This window comes from Chelonia mydas, chromosome 7, assembly GCF_015237465.2.
Source record: "Chelonia mydas isolate rCheMyd1 chromosome 7, rCheMyd1.pri.v2, whole genome shotgun sequence".
Classification (NCBI taxonomy): Eukaryota; Metazoa; Chordata; order Testudines; family Cheloniidae; genus Chelonia; species Chelonia mydas.
The window spans coordinates 114,328,436-114,355,949 of NC_057853.1; the positions used below are offsets into that span (position 1 = coordinate 114,328,436).

General features: G+C 38.2%; 1 protein-coding gene across 2 annotated transcripts in view; it reads right to left on the reverse strand.

Moving 5' to 3' along the window:
* Positions 1–2,895: 2,895 nt before the first annotated feature.
* SMC3 (structural maintenance of chromosomes 3) overlaps positions 2,896–27,514 on the reverse strand; it is a 47,346-nt gene continuing 22,727 nt past the window's right edge. For both annotated transcript variants that reach the window (XM_043551010.1, XM_037903846.2), the window contains 19 exons: positions 26,511–26,675; positions 25,623–25,744; positions 24,864–25,077; positions 21,060–21,163; positions 20,709–20,808; positions 19,825–19,985; positions 16,886–17,027; positions 15,428–15,578; positions 13,756–13,908; positions 10,689–10,840; positions 10,040–10,198; positions 9,175–9,282; positions 8,573–8,681; positions 6,268–6,515; positions 5,923–6,135; positions 5,000–5,191; positions 4,644–4,821; positions 3,932–4,038; positions 2,896–3,371 (listed from right to left, as the gene is read on the reverse strand). In XM_043551010.1, the coding sequence (XP_043406945.1) occupies positions 3,300–3,371; positions 3,932–4,038; positions 4,644–4,821; positions 5,000–5,191; positions 5,923–6,135; positions 6,268–6,515; positions 8,573–8,681; positions 9,175–9,282; positions 10,040–10,198; positions 10,689–10,840; positions 13,756–13,908; positions 15,428–15,578; positions 16,886–17,027; positions 19,825–19,985; positions 20,709–20,808; positions 21,060–21,163; positions 24,864–25,077; positions 25,623–25,744; positions 26,511–26,675 (2,850 nt within the window). In that variant the 3' untranslated portion in view covers positions 2,896–3,299. The remainder of the gene's footprint in view (positions 3,372–3,931; positions 4,039–4,643; positions 4,822–4,999; positions 5,192–5,922; positions 6,136–6,267; positions 6,516–8,572; positions 8,682–9,174; positions 9,283–10,039; positions 10,199–10,688; positions 10,841–13,755; positions 13,909–15,427; positions 15,579–16,885; positions 17,028–19,824; positions 19,986–20,708; positions 20,809–21,059; positions 21,164–24,863; positions 25,078–25,622; positions 25,745–26,510; positions 26,676–27,514) is intronic.

Below are 27,514 nucleotides of genomic sequence, written 5' to 3' on the forward strand. Positions count from 1 at the left end.
TTGTTAAAATCTTTCAACCAGGGTTGTAAAATTGTGGTGAGAGCCATGCCTGCTTTGAGCGCTGAACAAGTAATGCTCCTGCATTGGGTTCAAAAGTTGTACAGTAGCCTGGTTGGACACTTGTGGGTGAAGGCATCTGTGCTTAGGAAAAGATTATCCATTTCCCTTGAGAAGTGCAGGCTTGAGCGGGAAATTTGTCAACTTCTTGGTTACTTGTATCTCTCTGATTAAATACATCTTTACTTAGGGAATAGTTCTGAATAGTCAATAAAGTGCCTGATCAGGCAGTCTTCTTTCTGATTTAAACATCCCCTTTGTGGAACTGGCTTCATGGACAAGATATGAGACTGCCCAATACACAGTATACCCATTATTTCAGAGTGGAATTTTGAGCTTGTGGTCCCATCTCTCAGGTTTTTCAGGCACCATACTAGCATTGTAGTAGATTGCAGAAGTCAACCCTGAAGTCATTGCTTGAAACTAATTGCCAGCTTCATTGCCCTTAGCAACAACATTTATTTTCCCCTTCCCCCACCCTTTACTTTTGAGAGTCTCAACCCCCTGACCTGTAAGATGTTGCACCGTACGCTCCCCATGCCAAGAGGCTTGCATCAGCTATCTGTACTCAAGTTTCTTTTAGCGGGGTACCCTCTCCTTCTTGGTTCATCATTTCAGTTACAGGGACGTGTGCTGAAGAATGCCGACATGCCTCTGCATCATGTCTGGTGAGTCATTCCAGATTCTCAGTAGGTGCTTTTGGTTTCATGTGGAGCCTTATCTGTGGTACAATATCTATGTGAGACTAGCAGTCCCAGAAGTTGAAGGCAGAGATGTATCACTGACTGTTGTCTTGCCAAGATCTCTACCCTCAGGATCTGCAACTTCTTAAGAATCTTTTCTGTGATGGGATCTCTGTTCACTCACAGGTGGGAGAGTTTCTGAACTGACTGGAGTGAGCACTCCATCAGATAGACTGTGAATCTATGTGCTGGGGGGGGACGGGACAGAAACTGAATGGGAACATCTTATACTGCAAATGAGTTTGTGTGGACAAATATTAGGCAGTGACATAGCCTTATGGATATGTAGAGGTTAGCATCCACTAGATTCACGTACAGTCTTAGAGATATCACATCCTGAATATCCCCAACCTGAAGCAAATACCCACCAGCAACCACACACCACACAACAAAAACACTTAACCCAGGAACCAAACCCTGCAACAAACCTTGTTGTCAACTCTGTTCGTGTATCTATTCAAGGGACACCATCATAGGACCTAACCATATCAGCCACGCCAGCAGGGGCTCATTCACCTGCACATTTACCAATGTGATATATGCCATCATGTGTCAGCAATGCCCCTCTGCTATGTACATTAGCCAAATCAGACAGTCTCTAGGCAAAAGAATAAATGGACACAAATCTGACATCAAGAATTATAACATTCAAAAACCAGTAGGAGAACACTTCAGTCTCCCTGGACACTCAATAACAGACTTAAAAGTGGCAATTCTTCAACAAAAAAAACTTCAAAAACTGACTCCAACGAGAAACTGCAGAACTGGAATTAATTTGCAAACTGGACACCATCAAATTAGGCCTGAATAAAGACTGGGAGTGGATGGATCACTACAAAAACTAATTTCCCCCTGCTGATACTCACACCTTCTTGTTAATGGTTTGAAATGGACCACCTTGATTACATTGGCCTCATTAACACTACAAAAGTGATTTCCACCCCTTCTTGTCAACTCTTGAGAATAGCCCACTTCCACCTTAACTGAACTGGCTCATTAGCACTGACCCCCCACTTGGTAAGGCAACTCCCATCTTTTCATATGCTGTATATTTATACCGCTCTACTGTATTTTCCACTCCATGCATCTGATGAAGTGGGTTTTAGTCCACAAAAGCTTATGCCCAAATACATGTGTTAGTCTCTAAGGTGCCACAAGGACTCCTTGTTGTTTTTGCTGATACAGACTAACTCTGTCACCGCTCTGAAACACATCCTAAACGTGACTTTCACCATACATTTGTTCAGTCGCTGTAGGTCTGGTATTGTTGTTCTTACTCCTTCTCTTATTTTCTGTAGGATGAACAATATGGACTAAAGTCCGAAGAATTTTTCTGTGAATGAAATGGCTTCTACTGCTCATGTGTGCAATTTCCTTCTTGATAATTTCGTTTGTCTAGGTCCCTTGCTATCAGAGATGAAATGAACAACAGATGGGGTTTAGAAAAACAAATCAGAAAACTCTCCAGTACCCTCCCCGTCTGTGGTCTAGTGGATCCAGGTATTTGTGAGAGACTTTGTCCCCTAGATGGCTTTTTGGCTGCTGACACAATGTGCCCTACTTATGCAGACTTTTGGAGCTGAAAAGATGCAGTAGGGATTATTGTTATTTTGGCATGGGTGTTTCCAAGGTTCAAGAGTACTGCTTACTGGAGCACGAGGCATCCTTTCTTCACTATCTCCTAATTCGGTAGAGTCAAAAGGAAAGTCTCTGTCTTAACAGATGATTTACAAATATTTAGAGTCCTCTAATAAGGCTTGCCAGTATTTTCTCCTACTATTTCATCCAGTTTTTTGTTCAGCATTTGACAGCCTGTGAAAACGGACGCACACAAATTTAGTGTTTTTCTGCTGAGTCACAAATGGCATCTGGCTACAGAATTTGATACTTTTGTCTAAGATGCAATTTGCATGGCATCCACTCATGCATCATGCAAGGAAAATAAATGGGAAGATAGATGTATACAGAAGAGAATGAGACACATTATTTTGCCTCCTATTTCCTATGTGCAGCCAGATCCTACATGTCTACAGTCTTTACCTGGACTGATGGAAAGGGAATCCTGTAAAGAGAAGACAACTTCAAACAGCACATCTGAATTACAGCCATAAAACCAACTGTTTAATTGAAGCTATTTAAAAAAACATGTGAGGCAGTATAAATGATAAAATTATAATTAGGAAGGAATAGCTAGCACTTTTCAAAAAAGCTTTAAAACAGCAACAGGACACTTTACAAAAAGATTTGTAGGGATAAAGTTTTCAAACTACAGGTATTGTATAAAGGTAACACAGGTATCTTATAAAAGAATACAGCAACAGAGACAAAATGGGTACTCAAGCTCCTCTGAAACTAATAATCTTCCGGTGGTCTTGGTTAAATTGTATGTTCAAAAACTATTTTAACAATGACTAAATATTTCAGATTTTAATTTACAGCTCCCCGGTGTAGGCATCACACTATACACATTTTCCAAGCAAATTGGCAATACATTTCCATTTAACCATGAGTAGTATCATCTTCCACAAAGTCTTTGGCCATCTCTGCTGTGATCACATCAATATGACTAACCTAATGGGGGGAAAAAAATATATATATTAAAAGTAATGTCTCCTAGATAGTGAAGGTCTCACTTTGAGAAAGTGTCAAATGAGACCCAGTGATGGGACTATAATAGTGTCAATTGAGATGAATGGCTCTAGAACACTGAAGATTGGAATTCTGTGAACTGCAGGTTTTACCTCCTTTTCAAAAGAGACTGATGACAACAGTCAGAACTGGTACTCTTCAAGCGCAGACACCGACTGCTCAAATGCATCTCTGTTGTGAATGTATTACAGACATACAACAAATGAATCCTTCCTATTTTAATCATGATTCTGTCATGTGGGAAGTGGAGACTTCCAACCATGCTGCATAGTCCCAAATCAAGCAGCGGCTATGTGATGTGGACACAGATCCACTAGACAATGAGTAGCCTGAGGTCTCTGTCTACCACTTGTGACTCTAAACAAAACTGAAAATTTAATTTTCCACCCCACTGGGTTAACTTAGTCTCACCTAATGTTCAATATCAGCAACATAATTTTATATGTTATGTTTATTTATAGACATATTTAAAAAATATTTACCTTGTTTCTGAATTTTACACCATAGAACTTATCCGCTGACTCAAGCAGTTCAGGCCTGAAAGTTGTTGTAATAAACTGGGCGTGTTCAGCTAGTTCCATAATCATATCTGAAAAATAAGGACATCCTTAAGCCAGCTATCTTTTCAATAAACAGGCCACAATTCTTACTAAATAACAAACAACAGCTGCTCTTTTCTTGGTAAACAAGAGTGTCCAATTTTTATTAGATTTTACATAGTAACATCAATTATGTGTTACAAGAAATAATAGCATTTGGTGTACCAATGAATTGACCCTTTATGATGAGTCACGGGAGTTTGATTTAGCATTTATCCCATTTCAGTCATAAGATACGCATGCTGCAAAAAGTTGGATTCAGAAAAATCTGTTTTTTACAAGTAATTTGCCAATTTCAGAACCAGAGTAAAACTTTTCCCCAATTGTAATCTTTTAAGCTGATCTTTTAGAAATTGTATGCTATACATAGACATTTCCTAAAATTAATTTTGCAGTGACTTTTTGAAGATAACACAGCCAAAGAAATACAATTTATATTCTGTATTCACTGCATGCTGTCATGTACATGGAAACAATAACATATGTCCCTTTACTATGAAAAAAAAAATATTTTATTTGAATATGAAATAAACAAACATACATTATTTTTAGCCAGATTATTCTTTATTGAGGTACAAACAAACAAAACCTTTACCTGAAACAGCCTTTCTGTGCTGAGCATCCAGAGCTTGGTCAATTTCATCAAACAGGTAAAAAGGTGCTGGATCACATTTCTGGATAGCAAAAATCAGGGCTAGGGCCACCAAGGACTTCTGTCCACCTGAAAGTTGCTGCATTTCTCTCATTTCACCCTGTTTTCCTGTAAATGACACCTAAAAACATGCCATAAAAGGAGTTAACTCTACCGTATTAGGACATCTAATATTGCTGTATGGTGTTTGAATTTAATTATTCATTATCACTGCAGTTTCTAGAGCTCATTTTTAGAAATATAATTACTGGTCTACTAAAAGAGTACTACAAATATTGAAATGCAAAGATTTTCTTTACCCTAATCCCAACTCCAGTGAACTGGTCTACAGATGGCACACTGCTCTGAGATCCAGATCCCCTCTCACTTTCAGCACTGCCTTCACCCTCATCCTGGGATTGACTGCCCTCCACATCTCCTTTCTTCATCACTAGTGTGGCTTTGCCACCAGGTACTAACTTCTGGAACACCTCACTGAAGTTTTTTGACACCTTGGAAAACAAAAAGTCAATGTCAATTCAGGTTCATCTATATGCAAATAGATACAGTCTAATCTGAAAAGCAGATTAGAACAGCTATTTTTACATATTATGACAATAGATTATCCTTAAAGAACAGAGATATGCTTGAATACTATAATCTATAGCATTTACTGTAGAAATCCAGTCAACAAGAAAAATTGGCTTTTTAAAGTTTTTCATCCTTTTTGGAAGGTCTATGGAAAGGGACAAGACTCATAATATTGTAAGACAGTAAATACCATAGGATAAACTTGCGGCTTCCCCAGGGCATGATCCAAAACCCAGTGAAGCCAATGGAAACTCATGGATGTCAATGGGCTTTAGAGTAGGCCCAAATTAAACAGCGTCTGGGAATGCTGTAGAGAGAGTTCACCTTGCATTGTATGCAAAGTATGCCCTCACATCCTTGGCCAATATTAGGAGCAGCTTTGATGAGTTCCAAAAAGAATCTTACCCAGTTCTAAGGTGAATTCTGAAGGTAGAGGATTTAAACTAGGGGATTCTCTGTAGACGGCTCTTATTCGTAATATATAATGAGGAGTACGAACCAAAAAGAAAAAAGGTGTTTTAAAGTGCTCTGAGAATCTTACTGGCTCTTAACCCACTCAAGCACTGATCTGTTCCATCCTACAGAGTTACAGCATTGCAAAACTAATTTTCTTCTGACTTCATAGTCTTTATCTAATGGTTTCCAGTATTACCTGTTTGAAAGTAAGTTGGATAGCTTCATATTTTCTGAGTTCAAGGACATTCATCAGCTCCATAATAGATTTGTAGCCCCTGTCCAGCTCCTCCTGTCTTTTTATCAGCTTCTCCTTCTGCTCTGAGAAGTTAACAAACTGGTCTAAAGCTTTTTTATTGACATGGCTGTATTTTTTCAGCTCTGTGTTGCACTGCTCCAGCTTACGGAATAACTGAGGAAAAAACAACAAACACATCAAGATGACTTTGGATTCTGTTACAGTTTGACATTCAATATGTGTGGCGCTACACTCCCAGGCAAGATCATGTTATGCTTTTGCAATAAAACCAATCACACTTGTTACCTGTTTTAAACTCAATGTCTGATATTTTTCAAAGGCCTCCTGTGGAAGTGAGCCCAATTCCCTAATTTTCTTCATGCATTCCTCCTTCTTCTTGAGAAGCATGCCTTGCCGATTGGTCATCTTTTCAAGTTCTTTTGTGTCATGGTTAATTGCATCCATGTGTTCCTTCTCCATGTTCTTCCAGCGTTCCATACTTTTTTGGAGGTCTTTAATCCCTGCTTCTGTTTTGTCAATTGAGTTATCCAGATCTGAGATGAGAAAAAGCAAAGTGGGATATGCCTGTGTAAAATTAGCAGTTATCCAGCCACTGACCTATTAAAAAAAATAATCAGAAAGCCCACAGAGTAAACATGTTTTTTTGTTGTTGTTGGTTTGTTTTTTGAATATAAAATTACCCATGAGGTTAAAAAGCTGAAAAAAGAAAAAAGTTTCATGGGTATTTTATATAATTAAAAATCTCATTGAAGAAAGTATACAGAATTCTTAGTCAAAATGAACACACTATGGGACTATTTCTTACATTAAAGAAACTCTAGTGTAAGGCTGTGCTAAACTTGGCTATTTGGCTTCACAAGGATTTATGGGGGAAAAAATCTTCAATTTTGAGCCTTTGGGGTTTAACAAACGCAAAATCTTGGGGTGAAAGCAGATTAAATCAATGAATTCTGCACCACTGAGATCTGTGACTGTCACATGACTTCATGCAAAACCCTAAGACAGACCAGGTTTGCCTGAAACCGAGGTCATGATCACAAACCTTAAAGAGGCACACAGTCTAAGTCAGGACCCAGGTTAGACCCCTGAATCATTTAAGTACAGTATCCTGTCTAACACTGGCTAATATTATATAGTTTAGGAGAACATGTCAGCACTCCATAAACAATTATGCAAGAATGTGCCCAAATGGAAGGTTTCTTCCCAAATCCCAGGAGTTAGTGGCTGACTTGTCTTAAGTCTGACAGCTGATATCTCCTTCACAATTACTTACTAGGATTAAAATATCATACACATTTTTATCCTTTATTGATTACTACAAAATTATTTGCTTCAGTAATATTTTGTTAAATGAGTTCCCCAGGTTAATTATATATTGTGTAAAAATGTTTTTATCAGTTTGAAATTTGTTTCAATGTTATTTGTTGCCTCTTAATCTCATGTTATGCTCAATTCTTTAACCAAAATGAATACCATTGTGATGTTACACCCCATATTCTTCATAGAAATATAGTTATGGCATATTCATATCATAACTAAGATATACTTTATGCAAAGTGGCTCATGTAGGATATCACCGGAAAGGTTATGATTTAATGAATGTGATTATCCAATCTATAAGCATGTATCATATTCTGTTAGGAATATTGACTATGTAACAATTACAAGTGTGTGTGTGTGTACTTGGGGGAAAATGCCCACCAGACAGTAAGCAATCATCCTAAATGACCCATTTAAGAAAGACAATAGAACTCTGAAGATCCTAATCTCCCACTTTCCTGAGGTGCTTCCTGGGATGCTGCATTGACACAACAAGGTCAGGTGATAATGTCACCCGATGAAAAATACCCCCCCTTGGACACTACTGGTACTTTTCCACTGTAGGGGGATGAGGATCAGACAGAGGATTTCCCCTTATGTAAGTCCTTTTTAAGGGCTGGAGAGGTGGTTGATCTGGACTGTCCTTCATTGCCTACCCAAGAAGACAAACTGCTGAAAGTACCTGAGGGGAAAGACAGGGATGAGTCCAGACTGAGACAGGGGTCCAGTCTGTAAGAAAAGGTAACTGGAACTCTAAGCTACAGAAACTCTGCATCCTGCCTAATTCAACATTTAGGGTGAGAAATTGCATTTTGTAACCTGTTTCTTTAGTGAATCAAGCTTGTTTTGTTTTATTTGCTTAGTAATTTGCTTTGTTCTGTTTGTTATACCTTATATTCACTTAAAATCTGCCTTTTATACTCAATAAATTTGTTTTATTATTAGACCCAGTTTGTGTGATTTCTGGGGGTGAGGGGAGGGGGTGGCAACAAGCTGTGCATACCTCTCTTCGCATTGAGGGAGAGGGTGAATTTGTATGAGGTAGCGCTGTGCAGATTTTTCTATACAGCGCAAGACAGTATTATTTTGCTGCAAGAGGCCAGAGAGCCTAATTCAGCAAAACAGGGAGAGGGAATCCAGGCCAGTGGAGCAGAAGGGGCATCTCAAAAGGGGGGGAGGGATAGAGAGGGAGAGTCCAACCCATTACAAACACATTTATAAGTATTGTAAAGAGTAGAGTATCTTCATTCCAAGAATCAGTATTACCAACCATCTGATCGTGCCAGGGTATCCTTCACTCGTTTGTTGATGGCCTCGAGTTCTGATGTTGTGGCAGTAAGAACAGTGCCCCCTTCTGTCTCTCGTAGCTCATTCAACTCCTATGGGACAAAAAATAAAACAGTAAGAACAACCATAGCAGGAAATCAAAGTATAAGCCCACACTGCAGATGACATGGGTTAGTTTCTACTACCCTGGTCAATATGTCTGACTATAGCCATTAAAATTCTTTTCATAGAGGAACAGATTTTGTTTTAAATTAAATCTAAACCCCCAAAAAATCCACAGCCAGTGCTGTACAGTTCTGTTATAATGTGAACTTGTGTTTAATAATATACACTGTACTTCTGCAAGCTTGGATACACTGTCAGCCACACCTCAAATACGTCCTTAAAAAATTCTGCTTCAATCCTAAAAAAACCCAAAAAACCATAGCTCAGGTTGCATGATGGATAAACAGACGTAGAAAAGCTATATATATTTATCAGCAGTATATCCGGTGCATATTTAAGAGAAGAATAGTCTGCCAAATCTCTGAAGGTGCAAGGCAAGAATATTTTACAAAATGGATCTAAGAAAATCAATAATCTTACTTGTTCCACTTGGTCTAAGCGTTTTCTGAGATTCTCATTGAGGTACGTCTCTACTCTTGTGATGATGCCTTCCAGTTTAATCCTCTCATTCAAAAGCTGTCTATTTTCCTGAAAGAAAGTAGGAGAGAATCTTAATTGCATCAAACAAAGGCTCCCAGTGAAGGTTCTTGTTCTCTGAGGGAAGAAAACTTTGTAGAATAGCAAAAAATGAAAATATTACACAATTCCTTACATGCGTGGAATTATTTTAATATGTAAGAACGTTTAATATTTGTACAGCTGTCTAGAATCAAAACAGAGCAAACACAACCCAACTTTTACACTATTAAACATGGAAGGCTATTTGAAACTTTAGCCTTGTCCAACTCTTTACCAAGACCAAAACAGTTCCAATATTTTATGTCCTTAAATCGTCATGTTCTTTCAACTGACCCAGATGAAACAAAAACTGAGTTGGTTTGTTTATTTCATAGCACAGTTCTGTCTCCCCACACCCTGCAGGGTTTGCTGAAGGAGATGCTGCTTGTTTCAAAACCAAAGCATGGGAACGAGTCAATTTTAAACATGACGACTGCATAATAAAAGGTCTTATTGAAAAGCAAAATACACCTAAGTTAAAGAAAAAGTCTAGACAGTATCTGAAAAAAGCATAAATATAGAACATACAATATATAGCACAGACAGCAATTAAACAAAACATCTCCCTCATACCGCGCAAAGATCACAGAACTACATAGCTGTGGATTATCAATGACATCTCACTTTTCCTACGTAAGAAGAAAAGATTTCAATTAAAAGAATGTCTTCTCATTAAGAAATTTTCCATGTTTAGTGTCATGACATCTTTCCTCTTAGTTCTCCTTACTTGTTGCAGTTGTCGAATCTCATCATTAAGTGCATCCACTCGTTTCTGATCATCTAGGCTGAGCTGAGACAGCAAGTCCGTTCCCAATTCTGCTTTTAACGATTCTCGAGTTGATTCCATGGCATGTAAACTTGCCTCCAAGCTTTGCAAGCTGCGTTGCTACAGAACAGATTATTGTATTAAATTGGATCATCATTCAAATAAAACTGCAGGCTTCTCTAAACTTGTCTTTCTACTTGTATGGAGTAAATTCAATGTGGTAGTTTTACAGACAACATGAACAGTCCAGGCAGACCAGTCCAACTTGTAACCTGTCAGAAATGCCAGACTACCAACTCTTCTTTAATGACACTTCTATCACCATGCATGCTACAGTCTCCAATGAGAAACAATTTTTAATTTTTTAAAAGACAGTTTATAGAAAGGAGAAAACTTCATTTTTAATTGAAAATCATCCCCTTTGATTGCCCCTCCTGAGCCCTGCATGATACTTTCCAACATATGGTTAACTAGTGCATTGTGTGTACCAATTTTTTATTTGTCTACTCAGACTATAAATTCTTTGGGACAGGAAGTATGTCTACTCAGACAATGATACAATAACAATTAACAAAGAAGTCACTAACAAGTTCTTACATATGCTATATACCTTTGGCATAAAGGTTTTTTCAGACTGCTGCCTCTTCTCTTTCAGCATTTTCATCTCTGACAAGATGCTGTCCCGGGAAGCTTTGAATTTTCTCTGTTGGGTCTCAATCTGCTGCATCTGATTCATCAGTTGGTCAATTTCATTATTAATCCATACAGTGGGCTAAGGAAAATTCCAAGTTTTAAATATAAGAGGTACTTTAAACCCACACTATTACTGCAGTTTCTCATTTTTGCTCACTTCCCATCATACCACAACTTCCATAGATATAGAACCAGTCACATTCAGCTGCTCTCAGAGATCAACAAAAAGCCTTCAATTGACCAGAAGAGATTAAACAGGTCAGTTTAGACTCTTGTGGTGCTTTATCCCATTTCCTCTCAGATGTCAAATATGTTGCCTCAACAGCACCCCCAAGACAGACATATCAGTAGCAGTTTTATAGCACTGTAATCAATAGGCTCTAGAAACAAATGCAAAGAAAAATTAGTGTGCCTGATTTAGTAAGTGCTATTAGGATTAGGCCAAACATTGATGGGGGACAGATTATCCAACATCTGCCCGTTGTAAGGTTTCTTGCAACTTCCTCTGAAGCATCCGGTGCTTGTCACTGGTCACAGACTGGAATATATGGACCACAGGCTTATCCAGTATGGCAATTCCTATCTTCCTCTGCCTTAGATCACAAGGATGAAATCTTGACCCTACTGAAGTCAGTGGGAGCTTTATCAGTTTTAATGGGACCAAGATTTCACCTACGTGTCCACATTACAAATGCTACCATTTGTTAGTCAGAGAGAGAGAGGGAGGGGGTGCCCAAAACAAAAAGATCTTGGAAACATAACTAGACTTTTTGCTCCCAGAAGGGGTCCAACACTCTGGTCAGGAATTAGGAATACAGTAGAGAATTTTAGCGCTCTTGAATAGGGCCAGTATTAATTCGCCTCTTAAAAAAAAAACCCCAAAAAAACCCCTTTTCTATAAACTGTAGTGTGCTAGTCTGGAATCTGATGCTGAAGGCAGGTGTGGGCAGACTGGGAGTCTACACATCATTAGAAGTGGGAAACACTAAGCATTAGAAGTTTAATCTTGCTAAAGCTTTTGATTCTACTCCAGGTCTTTATTTATGGCGTTTCCCATGAAACTAAAAGTTTTTAAGAACTTCTTCAATGTTGCCAGAGGTGCTACTGACATACAAATGTTATTTACAAATGAAAAAATTAAGTCACAATTATTCACTCTGGCCTTAAAAGTCTCACTAATTCCTTCTGAAATCCTCCTTCAATAGCTACAATAGCATCCACGTTGTTAGTCATGTAATCTGCATCAGTTGACATATATTGAGACAGCTTGATAACTCTCTATTCTACATATCAATCAACAATTTGAGAAAGCTATAATTTACCTGCTTATAAAGAAACAGCTGTTCTGTCATGACTAAAGAGGTTTACAAAAAGCTAGTGAAATACAGAGATTTAGAAAACTAACTTCAACTTCTCCCCTTTTCCATATGATATTCTTCTGTATTTTAAAACATGTTACTGCTATCCACCTACATATTAGTTTCCTTACTATTATTTTAGGCACATATTACACATACCATGTTAACAACTGACCTAATTCTATATTTATCTTATGGGTGAACAGAATATATATCTTGGCTAAATAAATACTAAAATCAGAAAAGACAGCTATCTCAAAAGCTTATTTAGAAGAATGCAATAGACACCGAAGGAGAGAAATAATTAAGGGTAGCACAATGGGGTAGAAACAGAAGAAATTGCATGAGATTAAGAAAAGACTAACTGTCAGAAAAAGCTTCCAGACCATGACATCTAGCAGACAATGAAACAGCGGGATGTGGTAGAATCCCCGTTATTTTGTGTAGTTTAATCCTAAATGCCCTAACACTAAAAATAACTCCATATGGAACGACCTAGTAGTGACTATGGGATACATCACAAGAGTTAACAGACCCTTCCCAGCTCTAATATCTATGAGCCTCTATATAAAATAAATAAATAAAATATAATATATATATATTATATATGTAACAAAATAGGATTGCTTTTACTTTACAGCACTTTGCTATAGCAGTATCCTTTACAATGTTATAATGTTGCTATAAGAAGCAGAGTTATGAAAACCTCACTCCAAGCACTGAAAATACTGAGGATTCTCAAAACTAGACTAAAATATTTTATTAGGACTACAATATTATGCACACAGCTTATGGTTTCAAGATGTTTTCTGAACATCTCTACTAGATTATAACAATTGTTAAAAAAATCAACTTTACTAATTTTTCCCCCTTTTAAATCTCAGGATGCTAGAGCCATAGTAATATTTTCTGAAAGGACATCATGCAGCTGTCTTTAAGATCTAGTCGCTAGTATCTAATAAATTAACCTTGCTGACATTTTTTTATAGTATAAAATCATGTTTTAAGACCTAGAGATATTGGTCTCTTTATATTAAAAATACAGGTATAGTTTATAGAAAGTTAATAAATTGATAATAGAGGACAAAAGCATGTCAGACATGAGCAGTATGTGTTAAAGGTGGTTATGACTATATCAGTAAAGGTGTTATAAGTAACCTATTGACCTGTTGGTGTCTATATCACTTAATCATTTATTAAAACATCTCCCGAGCACTGACTAATGTCAAACACTATTTACAGATGTACAACTAATCAAGTGTAATTGAGAGACATGTTACATTAGAAATTAAATTCTCCAACAAAATAAATATTATGCCAGATTTATAAACAGATTCATTTATGTGGGCTCTGTTGCATTTTTATTATAGTAATTTTCCTGTTTTTTTTTGTTTTTTTTAAATGTTGACTCTACTCTCATTAGAACCTCTATACCAGTATATAGAAGAAAGCCTGCCTAGGCAGGCATTACAATTAATACCATAGAAAATAGACAATCTGTAAAAATAAAGTATTAAAACAATTTTTCACTGTGTAATGAAGGTGGGAGAAAAGAGAAAGCTCACGAGGCCTTATTACCATGCAACTTTTTCCACACAACATGCACAAATACATCAAAAAGGATATTTTCAATGTTTCTGCGCAAGTTTTCATTGAGTTTTGCTTCAAGTTCACCAAGTTCTTCTTCTGCCTTTCTAACATCTTTTTGTAGTTCAAGCCGAGACTTTCTTGTGTCATAATAACCTCCAGTCAGAGCACCACGATGGCTGACTTGATCACCTATGAACAGAACAGAATTAAATGGTACTTTTGTACTGCACACCCATAGGACATGTTGTTCAAAGCAGTTCCTAGAAGCTAATGATTATTCTGCTAATATGTACTTTAAGTACTGTCAATTTCCTAGAGAGATTCTATACAATTCTGAGGAGTCATGCATGCATGTAATGTTTGCAATTAATTTACAAAATGTCACTTTCAAATGTTAACAAGGCAAAAAAAATCACATTTATTTTTGTAAAGCTTTTAAAAAGTGTATTTAATGCCTCAAGACTAGCAGATTCCTAGCATGATGAACTGCCTTCTCTCAGCATCAAGCAGTTCAATTTCTTTTAACAACTTCTGAAAACATGTAATCCACATGAAAGTCAATTTATACGAACAATGGGGACATCCAAACACCATATCACTACCAGTTTTTTAAAATGCATCATGGTAGAGCACTTTTGAGAAAAGTGGCCAAAACAAGCAGACACAACCAAGGCAAACTGGACTAACCTGAAACAACTAGTGTGCGCTCTATTAAAACACTCCACTCAAAAAGGAGCAAGATCCAACCTTCTCTTAACATTTGCTGTTACACTGCATCCTTTTTACCAAGTCTTCTGCCGTAACTCGATCTGAAATTGCCGTCCCAGTTGATCAAAACCCTAGTCTGCTTTAGGCCTGACAAATCTTATGGTTAACTGTTTTGCCTAAGAAACGTTACTTGTCACTAACTGGGATTCTTAAAGAACTGCCTCTGAAGATGCACACTGGATGAAAACAGCAACAATGCTGCTGGACCCAGAATCTTCTATAATGCAATGACTGTTTGGGTCATGCAAGTAACATGTGTGGATCCTAAGATTTGGACTCCAGGATATAAAATGGACTGTGGCCTCAACTGCCCTTAGTTTGTTCTTGCACACTGAAAGATTCATTAAAGCACTCTGGAAAAATACAGGAAAGTGACAGAGTGGATCTGCAGAACACAACACAACAAGAACCAGTTATTGTTAAATAATCTTTTTCTCTCAGAGTGGGTATCTGGGGAACATCTCAAAGGAGAGAGAACCTAGCAGCGTAGCCCATGGGGAGCCACTAAACAGAAGATTGCTCTCCAAAAAACAGGCAGATATCTCGTCAAGACAGACATGTGTCTAGTATACCAAAGTAGCAAACTGCACTTTGTAGTCATTAAGCGGTACATAAGCATGCCATGGAAGTTGTTTTAAACCGAGTGGAATAAGCTTCTCAATTCCTCAGGGACATCAATACCTGATAAAATTGGATATAAGTCTAATCCATTTTGTAAGTCTCTGGGATGAGGAGAAATTCCTACTGATTTGCCACTCAAGTCACAAAAAACCTAGAGAACTTAACATTTAGTTTGTTTCATCGAGCTTACCCAGGTAAATTACCATAGCATCAGGTTTTGCAAAGAACACTAGGAAAGTAATAGACTGGTTTCAATGAACCTCAATCTGCCAAAGACCCTGTTTTTCCATTAAATTCATTATATAATTGTGATACATACCTTCCAAAGTAATACAATCCATAGTGAAAGCTCTGGCCAACTGTGTAGACACCTCCATGCTACGACAAATGAGTGTCTTTCCAAAAACATGTTTGAAGGCTTTGTCAAATCTGGGATTGTATCTCAGTTTACTGATCATAGGAATAGCGTCCTAAAAAGTAGCATTCACATCAATAAAGCAGTACATACCAACAATAAGAACAATAAGCTGCACGAATATGTCACACATAGCCTGAAGCATCCTCTGAGTGCACTGTGCAATTGCCAGAGAAAAATAATTTACAGAGAACCCTTGGCAACCCAACAAAAAGAACAAAATAAAATAAACACTCAAATTTACAATAAGAACTTTTGTAATCTTTTGTAATGTAAACATTAGGAACAGGTCATTCCTATGTACTGAAAATTAATGAAGCAAGTCCATTTAGAACTGTACATGCCATCATAATTTACATACGTGTCTGTGATTGTGAACACAAATTACTGTCTCTGTGTATGGCCATGTGTTCTTTAAACTGCTGCACAATCAGTTAGGGGGTAGGCTTATTACAATTTCCCAGACACACCAAAAAATATTGCACATGCAAGTTAGGCACAAATAATTCTGAAAATCTGAAGGGACTGATTTAAGGTTTGATCTTGCTCTCACTGGAGGAATGACAGGTCTGCCAGTAATTTCAACAGGAACAGGATCAGGTGCTAAGTAGCAACTGAGTGAGTTTAAATGATTTTTATTACTGTAACTGTCAATTTAACCTTTTCTGTACAAGGAATAAGATATTGTGGGTGACACCAGAAACAAATGTATTTCCAAAGTAAACGTGTGTGAAGAATAAGGTTATTCCTATCAGTATCATTTATGTTTCATTGTTTATGCAAAATTAAATAGACTGTGTAAAAAGTCTACCTGACCTATCTCACCATAGGAAATCAGTAATTTTCTTTAACTAGCCTACAATTTCAAATAGATATTTACTGTAAGTATAATATATATTTACTAGTGGAAATATAACGGTCTTAACAAAATTTTCATAGTGGCAATAAAGCACAACTTATTTCAAATAATAAATTTCGCTGTCTTATACTACGTCATACTATCCTCTTGTCCAGGTCTTGTAAAAAGGCTTCCTTCCAACTTGAGGAAAGTACATTTGACAACTCTTATAACAATTACCATTTCTATTATGATAACAATGAAATTTTTCCTTTCATTCTCACCTCTGTATCTTTTTAAACACATGAAGTTTAACATTACTTTTTTGAATCTGCCAGGTGTTAGAGATTCTTGAAGAAGTGCAATACTGAAAAAAATATTTAGTTGGACATGGCCAGCCTGAAGAAAATGAATTATAGAGTAGCACCAGCAAGAGTACGTAGCATCTATGTGACATAAATATGCGACTTATACGTAATCTACTGGGAGAAAAAACAGAAGTCAGTATCAACATAGTGACTCACATTGGTTTCAGGGTAAGCAGTATCTCTAACATCCAGCTTGTTGAGAGGCAGAAAAGTTACTTCTCCAGGAAGGTTCATTTTATTAAACTCCATTAAGATCTTTGTACTGACCTCATCGGAATCCACAATATGATAAAATAACCTAATTTAGCAGACCAAAGAAAAAAAACACCAAGATTTTATTATGCCAAAATCATTGATATTTTCTACCCCAAACTCAAATTTCCAGGAACCACTAAACAAGACAAAACCACGTTTTATTCTCTCTACAGGTTTTGGCATTACCACACCTTAGAAAATACAAATGGAAAAAATAATGGTCACAGAAATTTTTAAAACAGGAAAATAATTTACACAATACTAAAATCTGCCTAAACACCATTTAAGTAGTTGGGACAGGGGTGTTTTTTTTGTACTTTTTTTTTTTTTTATAGTCATCTTATTCAGTTTCATCCAGATGAAGCCACCCAAGAACTTACTAGCATTGGCCACAGGAAAGCCCAATAAATGTTTGACCTGAGGTCTTTTTTCTCATCAGCTGTGCATACCTGTCACATACCCCTGCAATAGCAAGCCTATTCAGTCCACCTTTCTTCCCTGTAAGAGTTTACACAGAAACACCTTGTCCAAGATAGGATCATGGGTAGACAAAATTAAAATGCTCTGTTCCACGCAATCAACTTTCAGCCAGGTGCTGAAAGGGTAATAAAAAGCATTTTCCCAGTGGCAGTGGGTGCTATCACCATTAATCAAAGGGAGTCAAAAAGTGTAATTTTAACTGCTTCTGAGATTAACTCTCTTCCTATTGTTTAGGACATCGAACACAGCATCGCACTACGCTTTAAAAGAAAAAAAATGATAAAAACCACCATTGCCAATAATTTTTATTAAAAGGTGTGTGTTTGGACTTAAAGAAAATAATCAGGAAGTTTACAAGAATAAATACTAGAACAAATTGTGTATGGCTACGAGATTGTTAGCCTTCTTAGGAAATGTGGACTTCACCACCAATACTCATGCCTTTGCTACCTCCAGATTGGATCATTGTGACATACTCTCCTTGAGGCTATTAACCACTTGGAAATTTCAGCTGGTCCACAGACTGCAGTTAAATGCTTGGTTAAATGCTTACTTAGTATTCTTTCTGGGAGCATATCTCAAACTCCTACTCTAAAGACAACAGTGGCTTCCAATTAATTTCCAAGTACTATTCGAACGATAGCCCGATGGTTTGGAGCCTATGTATCCTACAAGAAAAGGAGTACTTGTGGCACCATAGAGACTAACAAATGTATTTGAGCATAAGCTTTCATGAGCTACAGCTCACTTCATTGGAGGCATTCAGTGGAAAATACAGTGGGGAGATTTTATATACACAGAGAACATGAAACAATGGGTGTTACCATACACACTGTAAGGAGAGTGATCACTTAAGGTGAGCTATTGCCAGCAGAAGGGGGGGGGAAGACCTTTTGTAGTGATAATCAAGATGGGCCATTTCCAGCAGTTCACAAGAACATCTGAGGAACAGTGGGGGGGGGGGGATAAACATGGGGAAATAGTTTACTTTGTGTAATGACCCATCCACTCCCAGTCTCTACTCAAGCCTAAGTTAATTGTATCCAGTTTGCAAATTAATTCCAATTCAGTAGTCTCTCGTTGGAGTCTGTTTTTGAAGTTTTTTTGTTGAAGAATTGCAACTTTTACATCTGTAAATCGAGTGACGAAAGAGATTGAAGTGTTCTCCAACTGGTTTTTGAATGTTACAATTCTTGACGTCTGATTTGTGTCCATTTATTCTTTTACATAGAGACTGTCCAGTTTGACCAATGTACATGGCAGAGGGGCATTGCTGGCACCTATCACATTGGTAGATGTGCAGGTGAACGAGCCTCTGATAGTGTGGCTGATGCGATTCGGCCCTATGATGGTGTCCCCTAAATAGATATGTGGACACAGTTGGCAACGGGCTTTGTTGCAAGGATAGGTTCCTGGGTTAGTGGTTCTGTTGTGTGGTTGCTGGTGAGTATTTGCTTCAGGTTGGGGGGCTGTCTGTAAGCAAAGACTGGCCTATCTCTCAAGATCTGTGAGAATGAGGGATCATCCTTCAGGATAGGTTGTAGATCCTTGATAAAGAGCTGGAGAGGTTTTAGTTGGGGGTTGAAGGTGACGGCTAGTGGCGTTCTGTTACTTTCTTTGTTGGGCCTGTCAAGAATTATAACATTCAAAAACCAGTTGGAGACCACTTCAATCCCTTTGGTCCCTCGATTACAGACTTAACAGTTGCAATTCTTCAACAAAAAAACTGCAAAAACAGACTCCAACGAGAGACTGCTGAATTGGAATTAATTTGCAAACTGGATACAATTAACTTAGGCTTGAATAGAGACTGGGAGTGGATGGATCATTACACAAAGTAAGCTATTTCCCTATGTTTATTCCCCCCCTCCCCCACTGTTCCTCATACATTCTTGTCAACTGCTGGAAATGGCCCACCTTGATTATCAAAAGATTTTTCTCCCGCCCCCCCTCCTGCTGGTAATAGCTCACCTTAAGTGATCACTCTCCTTACAGTGTCTATGGTAACACGCATTGTTTCATGTTCTCTGTGTATATAAAATCTCCCCACTGTATTTTCCGCTGAATGCAGCCGATGAAGTGAACTGTAGCTCACGAAAGCTTATGCTCAAATAAATTTGTTAGTTAGTCTCTAAGGTGCCACAAGTACTCCTTTTCTTTTTGCGAATACAGACTAACATGGCTGCTACTCTGAAACCTATGTATCCTACAGACTACCATTTCTGTCATACCCTGACATTTACCAGGTTATGTGAGCAAATAACCTCTAGATGTTCACATAATGGACTACGGGAAGGACTCAGTGAAGAGTTCCTCTTACCCTTTCAAACGCAAGAAGAATTCAATACAGGATAATTTACCTGTTCCCTGCAGTAACTTCAACACAAGTGTAGAAAGCAGGCTCACACTCAAAATTATTCATCACAATTCCATGGTAACCGTTTAGAACATGTTGGTTTATGCCTTTCCGGCGAAAGTGCTCCAAGACTTTGTTTATGCTGTCTATACCATTTAGAATGGCCTGTCATAAAAAAAAATATAATGAATAACTCATATTACTAGACTTTGAGGATCACGTGACCTACAAATAATGCTAATCTAGAATTTTTTGTCCTTTGTCTTGCCAGTTTAAAATATAAACTGATAAAATATTTGTAAGCTTATTGCTTGGATTTCAAGTTTGTTAGTGATTTCTAATTGAGATCATGGGTCATTCACGATCTGCCTCTCAGCTGCTCAGTGTCAGCCATTGGGCCTTATGAAGGCCACAGTCACTGATCAATTCTTGTTAGGACTGCAGACAACACATGGCTACCCATATGGGTGGTGCATGTGAGCTGTCACTGACTACTCTAAGGCCACCACAAGTTTCCTCCCAGCCACTGACAGCAAGCTCCTGCTTTGGATACAGGAACCAATAGGCATGGTAATTTGAGAGTCTGAGAGCCACCAGTTTTTCAATGCTTTGATAAACTCAAACTGAATTTCAGCAAAAAATTTCTCCCTCCAAAAACTGGCTTTAGGCTGAGAATAAATAGGAGATATTTCAGCCCAAAAATCATTCTTTTTCAGAGAGCGATAAGTATTTGAAAAATAAGGCTTATGAAAAAGTTCTGATACTGTGATCTGCCGCCATAGACTGTTTTTTCCCCTAAAAGATGTGGCAATTATCTTTAAAAGATATGAAACCTTTCCTCATGTCAGATAATCAATTAGTAACTTTCACAAATGCACAGTATCTCACCTTTCCTGTTGCTGCTCTAAGAAGTTGCTGTTTCTTCTCCAAATCCTCTCGTTTTGCAGCAAGAGCTTGTTGTTCTGCATTCTCCTCTCTCCATAGATAACTACAAAATGAGACAAAAGCCAGGTTAACATTATTAAGCACTTTGACTACCAGAAAATTCTTAGCAAGTAAAACTGGGTTAACTTCCTTCTAGAGTAGTAATTTTTTAAAAATTGAAATGTAGATGTTTAAACTTCCAAAACATGACTGTATTTAAAAATACTTAAGTAGTTATGCCAAGTTAACGACTATACAGCTGGCACTCTTTACAGTTTACACATAATAAAACAAATTTTAAATAAATTTACTAACTTTCTTTCACTCTGTAGTTCATCTTTTTTGTTTTTCACCTCATAATACTTTCTGTCCAGTTCTTCAACACGAGCTTTCACCTCATTAAGATCTTGGTCCAATTTCTAATGCACATAAAAAAAAAAAATCTTTCAACTGTAAAACTCTAGCTTTAAATCCCTCTATTATCCAATTCTAGCTTTAAATCCCTATATTACAATTCAGAATTAATTCCTGTAACTTTTTCCATGATTTGCACTAAAATTACTCAAGTGGTAAGAAAAAACAGATCTTCAGAGGTCAGCAGCAGCAGCATGGAGACTATGAAGAAACTGGGTGCTAACAGCCAGGCAAGAAGGACAAAGAAGAAAACGAGATTTATTTTGTTGATTCGGATGTTCCAGCCACCTTTCGAATTAAAAGGATTAGAGAATTGGCAGAAATACTCAAAACCATCATAGGTTACACTATAAACTGGAATCAAAGAGACACATTACTCCCATCTGCTTGGAAGTTTGTTCCTTCACAACACAAAAATAATAAGCCTCTGAGACTAAGAATATATTGCATGTTAGCCTTCCATGCTACTCTTGCTATAATCAAGGTTCTAGTGTGTTCCCCAATAAAGTCAAGTACCGGTATTACTTAGCTGCAGGTACTCTGCTAATGAAGCATATCTGGAGAACTTGCCAGTGGATATTCCTCTGTCCCTATTGTCTGGGAATTAAGAGCTTTCATTTATTTCAGCAGCTCAATGACTAGGAATTTACAAGTAATAACTTTAGGATTCTTAATAATAGTACTACTATTTTCTGCAGTCTTAAAATCTTTTATTTTTATTGCTCACTTTTCCAGTCTCCAGACCAATTTCTCCAAAACACCTCCATGTTACAAAAAACCAGCCAATTATTTTAGCTTGGTTAGAAGCATTTGTGTATATGTCATTTTACACACACGTACGTTTCAGCACTGACAAGATCCTTTTCACTTCCAGAAGAAACAGAGGCTTGAGAGTGGTTTATTGCAGGAACTCTGCCAGTAAAAATAGCCAGAGTGGTATGCCATTTCCCTCACTCAACCAACTAAAGAGAACTGCTCGAGTAGCATGGCTCTCTTCCAAAATATGGTTTACACTGGCAGAACACTTTCTTCCTCAGTGTGACTATGTTCATAAACTTTATCAGGTTTCACATTTATCACCAAGTTCAGGAGATTTATTATGCAATAGAGATTGTAAAAGCTGCATCTGTCAGCACATCAAGCATATGGCATTAGCAGTGGGCATACTCCCTGCATGGCCATGTAACTGGTTAGAACTGATTCTTCATTTGTATGGCTTCTCCTGACATACTGGGGGTGTTAAACAGTCTGGAAAAATCAACACCATTACAATAGGCCACCATTCAACCTTGATTAAAGGCTCCAACAAAACAGCCAGCATAGTGCATCAAAGCTGATGTCAATTCTCCCATCCAGAATCAGGAACATTCCTTATCCCTTCATTAATACTCTGCAGTCTTGCTGAACCTTTAGAAAATATGCACGATATCTCAGTTGGACAGCAACACAGGACAGACCAATATTCTGCTCAACATATGTTCTGCTGTGGCTTTTAGCCACAGGACTCATAGGCCTGGGGTAAAGAAGAAATATTTGATCTTTGATCATACGATAAGACAAAATATAATGTCCCTATGTAAATGCATGGCAGCCAATATAAATGCCCAAACCTTGAATACTGTGTGCAGTTCTGGTCACCCTATTTCAAAAAGATATATTAGAATTGGAAAAAGTACAAAGAAGGGCAACAAAAAAGAGTAGAGGAATGGAACTACCACCATCTGAGAAGAGATTAAAAAGATTGGTACTGTTCATTTTAGAAGAGAGATAACGTGGGGATATGATAGAGATCTATAAAATCACAAATGGTATAGAGAAAAAGTATTATTTACCTCATCACATAACAAGAACCAGGGGTCACACAATGAAATTAATGGTTTCAGAGTAACAGCCGTGTTAGTCTGTATTCGCAAAAAAGAAAAGGAGTACTTGTGGCACCTTGGAGACTAACCAATTTATTTGAGCATAAGCTTTCGTTACTGACATAAGCCATACAAATGAAGAAAGTCCAGAGAAGAGCAACAAAAATGATTAAAGGTCTAGAAAACATGACCTATGAGGGAAGGTTGAAAAAATTGGATTTGTTTAGTCTGGAGAAGAGAAGACCGAGACGGGACATGATAATAGTTTTCAAGTACATAAAAGGTTGTTACAAGGAGGAGGGTGAAAAATTGTTCTCAACCTCTGAGAACAGACAAGAAGCAATGGGCTTAAATTGCAGCAAGGACGGTTTAGGTTGGACATTAGGAAAAGCTTCCTAACTGTCAGGGTGGTTAAGCACTGGAATAAACTGCTCAGGCAGGTTATGGAATCTCCATCATTGGAGATTTAAGAGAAGGTTAGATGAACACCTATCAGGAACGGTCTAGGCAATACTTGTCCTGCCACGAGTTCAGGGGACTGGACGAGATGACTCCTCAAGGTCCCTTCCAGTCCTATGATTCTGTGATAACAGTTACTTAATGTATCCACTGCATAGATACCCCACACGCTGTATTTAAGTTTGATCCTCCTCCACATGTCTTTCATCAGAGATTTAGTGAAGTGAATGGTCAGACTCCATGATGGTGATAATTTCTTTATTTTTTTCTAGAGAACTTTTCCTTTAATACTACAGCAGCACAGAGTACCTGACAGAATTTAAGGAAACTTCTTCTGCACCAGTATTTCTCTTAGGCATTACGATTCAGTGTTCTCCAAATTCTTATCCTTCCCTAAAGCATCACACAGAAGATTTTGAAAGCAGATGTTCTGAATAACAAAGGGCACACATTAAAACACAAGACAGTCCCTCTTCTCTTTTGTACAGATGGGAGCTGATTCCTATTGCATACAAAGTGCTTTGCCTATATTAAGACTTGTACAATTATCTAACAGGGTTCAAAGGAACACACTCTCAAGCCAAATGCAAAATCCATGCAAGATGCAGTTGAAGGAATAGTGTTTTTGTTTTAAATAAAAAATTAACAGAAATATTTCTAAGACTTAAGAAAAATTTTGGATCAAATTATCCATGAGTGTTGTTAACTGGCAGAAACAGTAATACATGGGCATGCTGTCTTAGAGGATGTTGCTGAATGCTGTCTAGCTAATTTTTTTCCTCCCTCCAAAATCAGGAAAAAAGAAATATATGGTGTTGAAGAAAAATATTTGAGAACAGGACTCTAAAATTAGTGTTAGCATGCAAACATTTATAATAGTGCAGGACACAATAAGACCCTCTCTTGTCCTCTAGATTTTAAATAGAAATAAGACTCATTCATTGAAACAAATCCAATTATGAACACAGAGTTTTGACCAGTGGTGGGCAACCTGCGGCCATCAGGGTAATCTGATTGTGGGCTGCGAGGCATTTTGCTGACATTGACTGTCTGCAGGCACCACCCCCCTCAACTCCCAGTGGCCATGGTTCTCTGTTCCTGGCCAATGGAAGCTGTGGAAAGCGGCACCTGCAGGCAAAGGGGCTGCAGGGACATACTGGCCGCCGCTTCCCACAGCTCCCATTGGCCAAGGAACAGAGAACTGCGGCCACTGGGAGCTGCAGGGGGTGGTGCCTAAGGATGGTCAACATCAGCAAAATGTCTCACAGCCCCCAATCAGATTACCCTGATGGGCCGCATGCGGCCCAGGGGCTGCAGGTTGCTCACCAGTGGTTTAGCCTTTCCTCTCAAAATATCTCTGCAGTAATAACTCAGAACTCCTTACACTGTATTGCTCCAGATTCTTCTCTTTATTAGCCTCTGTATCTTCTAAATCTTTGTGTATTGCTGCAATCTGTCGTTTTTTGTCATTGATTGCCTGATCTAGAGACTTGAGTTCCTTTTTAATCCACTTATCCCTCTCTTCTTTGGAAGTAAACTGGCTTCCTCGGCCTTGTTTTGCATAAAGATCTGTTCTTTCCTGGGTAGCTTGTGCTAGTCTAGATCAGAGAGAGAGAGAGAAAAAATAAGTTTCTTTATAATATGTCAAACATATTTCATTTGAAGATTTTATTCAGAAGATCTTCAAGAACAAAGTGCTATCAAATTAATTTTAAACTGTTAACAGTGGTCAAAAGACACTTTGAATTATTTTTTGCAAGCTGTATAATTATCTCAGAGAAAGCTTTAAAATGAGCAAAGCAATTAAGAGGCATCAATTTACTGTTGTATTGAATTTTCATTTACTCTCTTCATTTACTCTCTTGAGATACAACAATTATCTTCAAACTCAATGCCGCTGCAAGCAACAAGCAAATATAACACAGGGCCACATAAGCATCGAACGTGTGCGCTTTTCATTTTATTTTTTTAATTTGTTGGCAAAAGGGGTATTTCTTTGTAAATAAAAAACCATTTAGACAAATGCATTCTCTCACTTTATAACAGCTGTAATGTATGTACAATTTTCGTTATATACTGCTTTGGCATTATTTTTCTTGCTCCTTCTAAAATGGTTTAATTCCTTGTACTGTGAGCCACAGACCTAGCAATTCCTCGCTCTTCTTTTTCTTTTACACTGTTGAATTTGGGTTCTGTTTCTGCTAGCTCTTTCTGCTTCTCCTCAATTTTCTCAAGAAGCTTCTGTCTCTCCTTTAACAGTCTTTTCTAAAAGTAAACAAAGTAATATTTAATACCAGTAACTTAGTAGATCAACTTTGTATAATCATTAAATTAGTGAACTTAGTACGGCATTTCTGGAACATATTTTAATATCTGTAAAAATGCTAGATGCACTCCACTGCTTGTCTGACACTACACTGCTTTGTCACATGACAGAGGTAGGTTCAGGAGCAACCTTGAATCAGCAAGATTTGAGAAGGTGCAGCTACACTAGGAGGGTAACAAAGATCAGTACAGGCCGAACAGTTGTACTCAGTGCTGCTACACTGACTAATCTTCTTTCAGACATTTCACAACATCGTCCCTTTAGTATTTACCATATGCTTGAAAAAGATGAGGACAACAGCTACAGCTAGTTGATTTTACAATATGGGGGCAGAAAGAAATAACTGATCTATTATCATGTTTTACAGCACTCAAAAGTACGCTACACACTTCAGGGCACAGAACTCTTGTATTGTTGTGAAGTTCTTCCAGTGTAATTAAATCTTACATCTACCCAGGGTTGTGAGTTCAATCCTTGAGGGGGCCATTTACGGATATGGGGCAAAAATTGGGGATCGGTCCTGCTTTGAGCAGGGGGTTGGACTAGATGACCTCCTGAGGTCCCTTCCAACCCTGATATTCTAGGATTCTATTAGTAGGTATCATAATACCTTAGTACTGATAATACACGTATAAGTTATAGCCAAAAATGTGATCCATACAAAATATTGAATTTGTACATTTTATTCTTGCAGCGGCTTCTCACCCTTTGTTCACTGTTGCCAGCTAGTTCATCTTGCAAGTCCTTAGCTTTAAGTTCTAATTTGGTCCTCTGCTTAATCTGCTCCTGTCGCTCAGCACTGAGTTGTTCCTTCTCCTCTTTCATCGCTGAAATCTTTGTTTTTAGTTCTCGAACTTGTCGTTCAATATCCTACACAGACAGAATTATGTAATATATGTTATTAAACACACACAAACCTTCTATCACAGCTTGATCTAATCCATATTTCAGTACCCATTAAGGGAATTAGCACAAGACAGCTTCATTATTTAACCATTAAGATTAAAGAGAATGTGAGAAGAAAAGAATAGTCACCACAATATGAAGTCCAAAAATCTTTAAAATTAACCTTAAAAATAAGTTGCTTCTTTAATTTGCTTTAAAATTTAGGAACACCCATAGGATAACTCAGATTCCTAGGCCAGAGGAGGCTGTTGTGATCAACTAGTCCATTGGTTCCCAAACTTGGGGGGGGGGGGAGGAGTGAGTGAAGAAATTCCAAGAGGGGCATAGGCTAGCTCCCGGCCCCTCCCCTCCTATCCACCTCCCCCACAGCCATGCTGCCACGGAGGCAGCACAGCTTGCGCCCGTCCACCTCCCAGACTTTCTAATAAGCCTGTCCTGCCGCTCTGAGGGGCCTGTTAAGGGGGCAGGGAGAGCGGGGGTTGGATAAGGGGCAGGTGGTCCCGGGGGGGGCAGTCAGGGGACAGGGAGTGGTTGGATGGGATGGAAGGTTCTGGGGATGAGGTCCGGAGACGGTGGTGGGGGGAGCTGTGGATAGGCGTGGGAGTCTGGGGGGGTCCTGTCGGGGGTGGGTGTGTGGACAGGGGTCGGGGCAGTCAGGGGACAAGGAGCAGGGGGGTTGGATGATGGTAAAGGAGAGGTGCGGGGTGTGAGGGTTTCTCAAAAGTTAAAAAGGGGGCGTGATGCCGAAAAGTTTGGGAACCACTGATCTAGTCTGACCTCCTGTAAAATACAAGCCATAGAAC